Source organism: Carassius carassius, chromosome 25 (assembly GCF_963082965.1).
Source record: "Carassius carassius chromosome 25, fCarCar2.1, whole genome shotgun sequence".
In the NCBI taxonomy this organism is placed as follows: domain Eukaryota; kingdom Metazoa; phylum Chordata; class Actinopteri; order Cypriniformes; family Cyprinidae; genus Carassius; species Carassius carassius.
The window spans coordinates 19,123,378-19,135,863 of NC_081779.1; the positions used below are offsets into that span (position 1 = coordinate 19,123,378).

General features: G+C 36.9%; 1 protein-coding gene across 1 annotated transcript; it reads right to left on the reverse strand.

Moving 5' to 3' along the window:
* Window positions 1-9,894: 9,894 nt before the first annotated feature.
* Window positions 9,895-11,446, reverse strand: LOC132104735 (protein LRATD2-like). The gene has a single exon (XM_059510287.1). The coding sequence runs from the start codon at window positions 10,942-10,944 to the stop codon at window positions 10,138-10,140; it is 807 nt and encodes a 268-aa protein (XP_059366270.1). The 5' UTR covers window positions 10,945-11,446; the 3' UTR covers window positions 9,895-10,137.
* Between the last annotated feature and the right edge of the window lie 1,040 nt (window positions 11,447-12,486).

Consider the following 12,486-nt stretch of genomic DNA (forward strand, 5'->3'; position numbering starts at 1 on the left):
GCTGATTTGCTGCTCAAGAAACAAATCTTCTCATTATCAATGGTGAAAACAGTTTCATATAGCTTCATATAGTTCAAAAGAACTGCATTTATTTGAAATGGAAATCTTTTATAACATTAAATATGTCTCTACTGTCACTTTTAAAAAAGTTAATATGTTCTTGTAATGTAAAAGTATTGATTTCTTAAAAAATTGTAATGACCTCAAACTTTTGAACAAAAGTGTATGACTCTAGGCTTGTCATTTGTTTGACTTTTACAGACTTTAGCAGGGGCCGACTGGCCATCTGGCATATCGGGCATTTCCCAGGTGGGCCAACGCACTTTGGTTCTGAAACAATGTGATGGCCCATCATGCAGGGACAGTGGCTCATTGTTTGGTCTTCTGTATTGACAGAGTAAACCCAATCACAATGCGCCATAGACTGAGCAATGAAGTATCTTGCTCTGCCTCCACCTAAATAAATATTGCTTCACCCCTGGAAATATGTGGAAATATTACGAAGTCTGTAAAAAGGACGTTAACAGAGGCCAGAGATGGGACACGATAAAAATGGATTTAAAGAGGACAGAACAGATGCGTCACTGTATTGCAGCTGTTCCATAAGTGCCACCTGCTGTCAGAGAGTGAAACTGCATTATTATCATAATTTTTTTTGCTTTAAATCTTGTAAATGTACATCCAATTTAAATAAAAAAAAAAAGTATCATACTATATGTATGTAGCATCTTTGTTTGGATTGTGATTGTGATTAAAATGCAGTGTTTGCCTCTAATTTCAAATGGATACAGATATTTGTTTGTTTGTTTGTTTAGGGTCAGTTCAACCTTTAATAGAGCAACAGTTAGTTCATACACTCTTTCATTCTTGTCTCTAACTTAAAGAAAAAAAAGCAATCTGTATTCTAATCAACCAATTGGCAAAATCATGATCAATGCATCTCTAGTTTTTATAAATAGCCTCTAACAGTCATAGCTGACTGACTAGAGCAAGTCAAAGTGAAAGTGATGTGACATACAGCTCTGCATTTTACCCATCCAAAGTGCACACACACACCGTGAACACACACCCAGAGCAGTGGGCAGCCATTTATGCTGCGGCACCCAGGGAGCAGTTGGGGGTTCATTGCCTTGCTCAAGGACACCTCAGTCGTAGTATTGAGGGTGGAGAGAGAGCACTGTACATACACTCCCCCCACCTACAATTCCTGCCAGCTTGAGACTCTAACTTGCAACCTTTGGATTACAAGTCCAGATCTCTAACCATTAAACCATGACTTCCCACAAATGAGTATGCTGGTTCACTTAAACTGGTATCCACAGTAGGTATACACACAAATAAACACATGCATGTGCATGTGTGTATCTTGAACCACAGTGTATGGGTGCTGTCCGACTGGACTGATTCTGAATGATGGGCCGTTTGGCCTCAAAATGCAAGGGCTGATTTTTTTGTCCCAGTCCAGCCCTGGCCTTTATGTTCTAATGTCATGTGTCAGTGCATTTAAAAATTATTAAATTAAGTATGGCTAAACAATTTAATTAATATTTGAATAAGATATTCTGACATTATCTCCACACATTATCCTAATTTTAGACTGTTATCTACATCATGAAATATTTAATGAAGCCGATCACAGTGCTGACAAAGGCACCTGATATGACTGATATGCTAATGTCTTGTATTTTCAGACATGCCATACTTGTCACATAAAAGGGAAAAATTTACATTTATCAAATTAGAATAAGGCACTGCGTCTATCAGCACCACATGCGGTGACTTTCTGTTGTGCGCCCAGTGTTATGATGCTGCCCGGCATCACAATGAGGCCCTGGAATTTCCATCGCTTTGACTGAGCCAGCAGGTACTCAACGCTAAGAGAGATCCAAACACACCCTTGTTGAGGTTATTATAATACATATCCAGAATGAAAATAAAACTCATGGAGTCTGGTTGATTGATAGGTGTGTTTGGCATTTTTATGTCACCTATGCTTTTATTAATTATCACCAGCTTTAGAAGTAATTTAATCCTTTAAATTCAGTGTCATTGCACTGTTTAAACAGCAGTTTTAAAGGACAAACTCTAAAACCTTTAAAAGCTTTTTTGAACATATTGGCACTCTTTCATACATATACAATATAGGACCGAATTCAATCTACCTTCATAAAAAATGGATTGATGTGTTTTTTTGAGAAAGGGGAACAACAATATTTCATGAGTCCAGCAGTGGTTTCTATGTTCCTCTGTGATAGCTTTTATGTTGGCGATCAAATAGGGTTCTCTTCTTGAGAAATAAGATACATAATCAAACAGGCTTTCCTCTTTCTAGAATGTTCAAAGCAGAACACAGATAGTGGGTAAAAGTTAATTTTACTATATAGGCTGACAAAATTGCTTCATGACATTTTTGTCTTTCATGCGGAAAAACAATGGTAATTAAATAAAATATAAAATAAGCACTAAATTAACTAGTTTATATTCAGCCACATTTTTGCATTTTATTGTTATATATTTAAAAAATAACAACAACAACTAGAATAATAATAATTAAATACAAGATAACATAAACACTAAATTAACTAAAGTTCAAATTCAGCCACTTTATTTGCATTTTATAATAATTATAATTAAATAAAGTTTTTAAATGAATCTATTAGGTGAACGAATTGTTCTCATTCTCATCCAATGACTCCATCCACTGAACAAGAGGCAGCTGACAAATGTGCAGAAATTACTGATGACCTTACAGAATGTAATGTAGACATTACTGAAAGTTACTCATAAAGACAGTCATTTGTTTCTTAAAGAACCCATATTTTTGAATAAATTGTTGAGTGAACGATATAAATGACTCACTCATAAAGAGAGTCACTTGTCACCATTTTTGGGATGAATCAAAATCCACACCACTACTTAGATTCCGTCTAGAAACATTATATTTCCTACTGAAAAAGTTGCACAATTTCACAATATTCAGGAATGCCACTGACGGTGTGGGGTCTCTTCTAAAACAGTTGCTTAAAAAAGTGTTTCAATTCAACTTTGAGACAAAGTTGGAGAAGTCTGTCAGAGCTACTAACCATGATACAACAAGACCGTCATACCAAACTGAGAACAAGGGTAGCTTTCAGAGAAATGACCAAGAGGCAGGTTACAACCCCCAGAAGAGCTGCGGGTCTTTTATGGCAGAAATAGTAAAACAGCTATCAACACACACTACAGCACTTTGCAAATCACGGCTAAGAAAGACACTTCTGAGACCAAAACATGAATCATGCCTGGAGTTTGAGAATATTTGACACCTTTTAAAGAAAAAAATGTGAGCTGATTAAATTAAATCGCGCTCTTGGGCCAGAGAGTGAAGCACTGTATTTGGCACAAATAAATCACTGCACTTCAACAAATATTTATTTTGATTCATAAATTTGTTGGGGGGTTACAGATTGGAATTGATGAGGTGGTGAATACTTTGTCAAAACATTCTTGCACAAACTATCTTGCACGTCCCAAACATGTTTGGTTCATAAAATAAAACTCCAACCAAATATGACGCATGCTGAAACAGGCCTGAAACTACAGTATGCACTGCAGCTGCTTGCAACAGGAAGATTCATAAGTACAAGAAGTGAGAAAGCAAATTTACAGCAAGTAACTTCCTTCCTGCTTGTTATTGCAGTTTAAACGAAATCTGGTGTAGCCTTTCATATCTAGTGAAAGAGAAGCCTTTTATAGTGTGACTACTGCAGGTGTTAAAAAGATGGTTGAGGCTTAATATCAACCACTGAAATATTAGCATAATTTAAACATGGCTGAAAAAGGCATTTTGTAAAGCCCTGGGGATATCAGAGGTATATCATGAAAAGACACACTCTTAACTTGCATGGTAATTTGCAAGGAAACTGTGACTACATTTATAATATTAATTAAATGTTATTATGAAAGGCTACTGAACGCTTCAGACATTACAGCATAAATTGGATTTACATAATGAGTCAGGTATGAAGAGTATGATAATGAGATAATGAGAAGCAAGGGAAAGATTTTGCCGTGGTTAAATAAGCATGTTTGACAAACTTGATAAGCTATTTATGCACTGACAAATAGCTGCACAAGTTCACCTCAACCCAGGTCATCTGAAGCAAAGGTCTGCCAGAAATCATGCAGCTATGATAAGGACATAGGGTTTTTGTCACTGGTTAGAACATTTTAAAATTTACTTTCATTTCTAAAAATGTTAAAGATCTCGTTGAAACGTGAAAGTTCTCTCCAGTATCCATGGTCTATCATTATAATTGCATAGTCCAAACCAACAGAACTGTTTAATTAAGAGGTCGATGTGTGTTGCATAACACTGGAGGTTATCATGGGTTCCCTCAGGAATCTCTAATACTAAATCTATTCAGCATTTTTGTACAACAATCCAAAAACAGCTCTATGGCAGGAACTGCTAACTAGGCTATACACAGCTCAGCTGAAGAAACAGGGTACAGAGCAGGGTAGAGACACAAGAGCAGTGTCACTGAGGCAGATCAGATTCAAAACATCACTGACTAAGTGCTCATAAGGGGGCTGTTGTCTCAAGCTGGCTAGAGTGTTGGCTTTCCAGTGATTCACAAAGACTGTCTTGTAGCCTTTGTGGGCAACTATTACTCACTCACAGTATGACAGTTGTAATTACTTCCCTGTTTCCCAGCATCCCGTGTTTACTCAGAGTGACCCTGTGGCAGTGAGATTGGGCTCAAATCATAAAACACCCTTTCCTCCTGTAACAAAGCACGTCATATGTGGCATATCTCAAAGGCACGGCTCCTGTTCCGACAGATAAGTCACACTGAGTTTCTATGACATTGTGTTTTCGACCCTTCGGATTGTCCATGCATTTCAAGTCTGACCAGCTGATGTTTTTCCATGAGCAAAGTTTGAGGTCAGAGTCTAATATGGATGAAGCGTTTGCCTTGTGATCTCATGAATGAACGGCTATGAACAAATGCCAGTGGCATTTGTTAGGACCTTTATAATAGCGTCTCAAAGCAAAGATATAAATTACAACCCATGTGGCATTTTATGCCTTGGCCTGTTCTATATTTATTTAACCCATTGTTAGGAAACTGTTGTTATCAGCTTTTTTTCTACAGCCTCACATCATCAAATTCAGTTCACACACTGAGAGAAAACTGTATTGAAATTCACAAGTGGGAGGACAATTAGAGGGTAAGCCAACTTTGGTATTGCATTTGAAAGTCATGGAGAGTTAGCAGAGGCTCAGGATTAAAGCATTTGCTGAATTTTAAAACATAACGGCAAATGATTTCTATCAGATTTTTAAAACAAGCTCATATTTTTACCTGTAGCTTTCCAGCTCCAACATATTAAGTGACCTCTGGTAATAAAAAAAAAAACCTTTTCCTGAGTTCTTCATGATGGATTATTCCCGTCTCCTTAAACTCCCTTGCTAAAACTGTAGAAAGATCTACTGAATTCATTAAACCAAAACTTTTTCAATATAACCTAGGGTCACTTTGAGGCATCTACCCACTCATTAAACTTTGACCAGTGAGTCACTTTAAAGAGACTGTGATTGCAATGTAAAGTGATGAAACTATGAAGCCATGTGCATTTTAAGACCATTTTCATAGGTTTAATGTAAAATTATCAGTTCAAAACATATTAATTTGACTAGAAATACCAGAGACAGGAAATGTAAAGCATCATTTAGATATGAAACGGGCGCGAGTAAGAAGGTGGATACTAATATCTGAAATAAAATGAATGTTCAGTAACTTAAAGCAACTGTATCTACTGTACGTTTTCTTACCTGCAAGTATCAGTTTCAAAATCATTTTGATAGAACCCTGACTTCTAATAACGTGAATGTCTTCTGTTTCTTTCCCCTGCTTCATGCCAGACATCGGTTCTGAAAGTATGCACTTTAGTTAGCGGGTATGAAATTCCTCAGTGGCAGTATTAACATAAGGTGACATGCATCTGAAGCACGGAAGCCCCTGGCACATGCCACTGTCAGTGGCACATCTGGTGACACTTCTGGTTTTCACTGACATTTGTGACCTTTGTGTCACTTATGATGGATTGTGTCAGTGTCACTGACGTCACCGTATGTTGCAGCACCTCCAGTGACAGCGTAGCATACTTTTTACAAAATATTTAAATATTTTAATTATGTTGTTAATGTCAGGTACACTGACACAATCCATCGGCACATGTCACAAGTGTCAGTGCCACTCTCCAATGACAAAACTCAGTGAAAACCGGAATATGGCACTTGCTTCCATACATCAGATGCCATGTCACTTAATGTTAAAACTGCTTATTTTAATACTCTCAAAATTCAGCAAAAAACTGTGAATTGCTTTATGGTAACAACAAATGCTGTCATGCAGATGTACAGTGATCCACTGTAATCACGACAATGAATTTCACTCACGTAACTGCCGGAGGCTCACGAAAATACACAAAACTACATACAGATGCACCGATAGAGAATATATCTGCTGATATAATCAAAATTGAGATTTAACTTTTCAAGAAATATCTTTTTTAGGCTTAAAATCATAGTTAGGTGCTTCTACACCCTTGTTAATCAGCTATCATTTCCCACTGATTTTAGGAATAAATTCTGGGTAAGGTAAGGTTTAGGGGTAGGGATTGGGTTAAGTCTATATTTTTGGATCAGAAAATGTTGATCCAGGAACATGTCTTACTTGGCAAAATCACGGTGACCCGATACCAATAGACGATTATTCTGAATCAATAACCATGACGATTATTTAGAATGATATTTGCTGATACCGATACCTGATAGTTTGCTTTTGTTAAAGAAAAATATCTCTCCTAATCGATGCTGTGCATAATTACACTCAAATAAAAATGTAAATGTCTATTTACAACTCATTTGCACAGTCTTCATAAATACCTGTCTTCATGCCAGATGTATTCAAACATACATATGTTATTGTAAAGCTCCTCTTTGGTGTTGTTTTATAGCTAACTAATGAACTGTGAACAACAAATCTTAAGTGACATTCAGTTCACAATCTTTATTATTGACATCTTTCTGCGGTTGAAACACTGATTGAGCGATTACATTAGAGATGATACATTTTGGTAAGTGTGGAGGGCTTTTTTTCTGTATTATTTGCTTCACTGTACTAGAGTGTTCTTTAGACTGTCTCAGTTTGCTTCAGTATGCTTGAGTTTACGATGAGCTGAGAGATAACAGGAAATCTGTTTGATGTGTGTGTGTGTGTGTGTGTGTGTGTGTGTGTGTGTGTGTGTGTGTGTGTGTGTGTGTGTGTGTGTGTGTGTGTGTGTGTGTGTGTGTGTGCAGGACAAGTGTGAGACAGAGATGTTATTTTAGTTTCTTAGATGTCCTGGCTACTTAGAAATTGATTTTGGGATGGGACGAGCGTTACAAATAATGTTTGGTGTAGAGAAAAACTGCAGATCTGACAACCATGGCTTGAACTACGTGATTCATAGGGTCAAACATAATGTCGCTATTTTTAACTGTGAATGTTATCATGTTCATTTTGACAGAACTAACTTCAACAGAGAGATTTTCTTAACACACAGATTGAGTCTGACACGTTTTTCCACCGCTTTTTGATTGACAGTATATTATTGGCCCTTATCATGGACTGATTTTGAACAGCAGGCCGATGGCCATTGCCCAATAGTGAAATAAATTGCTTTTTTCGGCCAATAGCGATTTTTGGCCAATCGGTGAATCTCTACGAAATGCACCATACTGACCCCATTGAAGAGACGTGACGTCAGATATGTTCTCAGAGCATAATTGTATAGCCTAATGATAAAGCAAGAATAACTGAGAGAGAGGGTAAACAGATAGATTCAGTCACTGTTTACTTGTAATTGCATGTCTGCCAAAACATTTAGAAAGCAAGGTTCACATATGATGATTTATTTTGCAACTCATAGAGAGCCTGATTATACATTATAGAGAACAGCTTACAACTTGAGAGACAATCTATCTGAAAAAAATAGCACTCAACTTAAAATATTTAATAAATGAGTGTGAAATTATTTTGATTTCCAACAGAAGGAAAATTAACATAGTTTGTCATCATGTGATGTCAAATACCAACATACTGATAAATCTCATGAAGCCCCAAAATTAAGAAAAAAAAAAGATTTTTGCTAAAAGTAGCTAAATGAAGCCTACATTTGTCCATTGAGATGTTTTGCATTGTACCATTATTTTAAAGACAATTCAGCAAGTTTTACCACCCAGTTTTCATTACCATAATTCAGCCCGCTTACTTCTAAGCTACTGTTTCCATTATTTTCAATGTATTTTATTATATTGAAATAAATATAATTAAAGGTGGTAATACTAGCCTACTCTGATATATATATATTCACCACATTACTATGAGTCTGTATATTTTTGCATTACAGAAATGGTAATTGTGCTTAATTTTTGTGTGAAAAGAACTCATCACAATAAGTTACAATGCAAAACATCTTTACCAATAAACCGGTCGTGTGCTATAAAATGTCAATATGGACACTACAGCTGATCCATTTAACCATTACTATATTCACAATGCAGCTAGTCTAGAGCAACGGTTCCCAAACTTTTAGCAGCATGCACCCCTTTCTAGTGTTTGACACATAAAACACCCCCACCACCTTGCTCCAGTTAAAACACATTTTTAACTGATATAACTAAATGCAAACAGGGCTTTACAATGTAAAGCAAATACAAATGTTTTGCTCACCAGCCACTGTGGCAAGTGGTTTTCCAAAATTACTCAGCATTTTCACTGGCCACAGTTTTGTTATTGGGAAATTACATTTTATATGATTAAAGTTACTGCATACAAAAGTTTATATATTTTTTTTTTTTTGCCTTATATAAAGGGTATTTTTCCCTAACCTTATTAAATGCAAGTGTCGTCATTCATATCAAATTCTTACATTTTATAATTTCACTTAATATGATAAGACACTACAGGGCTGTTACCAAACAAATGAAATCAGTATTAACAAAAACGATCTTTCCACTGCAGAAGAAACAGAAGCAGCTGAACTGGCATTTAGATGCATTTATGCGGACAGTTTAAAGAGGCTGAAATACAGCGTGGATGCATTTACACTGCAAAATTACAACAGCATAAATAATATTATGAGCTTGGTGTTTTAAATCAGCTAGTTTATATATATATATATATATATATATATATATATATATGTGTGTGTGTATGTATGTTTAGAAGTATGAAATGTTAGAAAAAATGCAAAGATAAGCTACTTTTAAATATGAAAGGAAACAGCCATGTAAGTGATTGTTAATGAGTGGGTCATTGAGTCATTCATTCAGATGATTCGTTCAGATGGCTGATTTATTCAAGAATGAAGTAAGTGCCTCTCTTTATGAATGGACCACTGAATCATTGACTCAAATTATTAATTCAAAAACCCTGAATCATTCATTAAGACTGGAATACACTACACACGTTTTGCCCCGATTTTCTTCATATTTAAAAGTTTTTCGTTTTTTTTTTTTTTCAGTGAGATGGATGGTACCAATGTCTGCACAAAGATCATCAAAATCGTTCTCAAGCACCCAAATTTGGGAGCCGCTGGCCTAAAGTAGGCTATTTTGTTTTTATAAAGACGTTTTATAAAATGTAAAATATTAAGGACACGTTTATTGCTGAAACGTTTATATATATATATATATATATATATATATATATATATATATATATATAGGCTATATATAAATTATTATAATATATATATTTTTTTTTTGTTAAAAGAAAATGACAGAACTGGGACACATTCTGATTGATCAACTCTATGAAACAAGCTCTTCTACTATTTATTAATTAAATTCATTAAGTGACATCCTTCCGCTAAAAGATATAGTCCCTGACATGACAGAACATGGACCTAATAGTGATATGATGAAGAGCTTGTTTCATAGAGTTGATCAATCAGAATGTGTCCCAGTTCTGTCATTTTCTTTTAACAAAAAAAAAAAATATATAGTAATAATTTATTTTAATTTTGAAATTAAATGTTCTGGACGGGTTTCGCGAGAGTCACACATTATGCCGGGATACATTTCTCTCCGCTACCTGTTGCACGTCAGTGACCGTTCGCTTCACTTCCGTTATTGCTCAAATGATGCGCCAACTCCTGTAAAACTGCCGCTTTACCGATCTGATCGTTTCTCCTCTTTTCCATGATCAAATCCTCCAAGCTCTGAAACTCCAGCACATGAAACTGTTTGTCAGGCAAGAAGAGCTTTAATCTGTACGGCTGTTTTCCTATCCGTATCTCCCCTCCCATCTTAAACTCCCGTTTACCGAATTTGCACCAGGCGGAGAAACACTCCGAATTTCTCCAACTTAGCTCTCTGTCTTTGGCCCCCACCTGCTCCATCGCGTTCTGCACCACCATGTCAGGACTGAGGGGTTTGTATTTGTACAGCTCGTTTACGACCCTGCCCCTTCTGCCCTGACTAGCATCGGTCAGAAAACTGTTCTTGACCTCCGCCCGGTGCAGGTGCACCACCTGGAAGTCCCCCACGTACACAGCCCAGTGCGGGTACTGCCCGGCGGACACGAACTCCAGCACGTCCCCGGGCTTACATTTGTTCAATAAATTCTCCGGGCTGAACGTCTCCAGTTCCGTAGTGTTGCTACTTCTCTCATAAATGCACTCGTCTCGGTGGTAAACCGCGCAGTCCAGCTCGTAGTGCTTCTCTTCCTCCTTCTGCTCCGATCCATCGACATGCTGAGGATGATTATCGTCCAGTTCGTCGTCGTCGGTGGCGAAAATGTAGGAGACCCCGATCCGCGGGCCGTCTTCCTCCGTGTCGAGCCCGTTAGGGTCGGTCGTGGGAACTTCGGCGTAACTTAGGTGTGACAGTTTGTCAACCTGGTTGCCCATATATGCCAGTTCAGCAGCGGACAGATGGAGTGAAATTAGCTCCACCTGTTACGAGCAGAGAGAGATGGACATCTGGAAGTAGATTCACTGCGATGCTCAGTCTGCGCTGATAGTTGTTTACTAAAGCAACCGCTTGCATCACAGTTACAGACCAAAACAAAGCACTTTACATAAGAAGAGTTGTTATTGTTTGAGATAAGTAAGAGGTCACATCCAGTTTGTATATCCAATGATTCGTGTTGCTGCTCCAGGCGGTTAGTTAGCTAGTTACTAGTCTATATCACACCCGATGTTTCCAAGCAGAAAGTTCTTCAAAGCTTCTCTGACTTACTGATGGTAGGAATAAAATGTTGCTCCGTTATCCGAACACGACAACCCCGTTATTTGCGTGCTTATAGAAACGTAAAGCGCTTTTTTTCCCTCAAATTGTTCTCTGTTTTGAACTGCACCTGCTGCATGTTGCTTGGGTCCATCAGATATTATGAAAACTCACACAGACAGAGCTAAAGAAACCACAGCCACACTTACACACATGCTCCCTCATTTAAAGAGACATCGCTGGAAAAGCGCAGCACAAAATAAAGCAGCTTAGACAGACATCATCGGTAATTATTAATATGATAAAGTAGCTCACTCACGGCTGTCCTGTTAACAGACTGCAACGCTGCTCTGTCAGTCATATAGACTAAGAAGACCCAACGGAACTATAACCTAACTTCTGCATATAACTTATGCATTAATATTATTAATAATATTAATGATTACATATAAAGTACATTTTATTTACGAACAGGGTTGTCGCTATTATTTTTCCCTGATAAATCCCTTAATAGTAAACCGTAATATTTTAACAATCATGTCATTTGTGTTTTCTAACTTGGAATCGGAACAAGCCTTGCGAGATTGGCCAATCAATCACAGTCTAACTGGACAAACAGGTTTGCAAAATAGTCTGAATGCAGTTCATTCACTCGTACAATGAACAGTAGTTTCTCCAAATAGTAACGAAAAAAATAGTAGGCTTACACTAAAATATTTCAGAAGACCAAAAACAAAAAGTGCTGGATGTTCACCTACAGTCCATTGTGAGAAACATTACTTTAGAATGTCTTCTACTATTTGTCAGCAAATAAGTAAATCCAAAAAAGTTATTGTGACTTTCTATCTTCAAAATTCAGTTCTAATATTTCACAATGTTTAAATAAAAAAAAATAAAATAAAAAATTCATAATTGTGAAAATTGTAAAAGGTTGATCATGCTGGAATGGACTCGCATTCAGAAAGATTTTTGTTTAGTCACGCACAGCTCGAGCATTTAAAGACAGACAACATAACTCCAGAGCTTGATGTAAGCAAAGCATTTCAATCTTTTGGTCTGGATGCTAATGTAGTTATAGTTATCAATCTTGGTGGGAATTCATTGAGTGTACATTGTAAATGGCTCTGTGCTGTATTTAAAGTCAATTTATATCCATAACAGTTTCACAAAAGAGTATCAAAATATGGCGACACATTTTTGATGGTGGGGGGGGTGTTCACAAA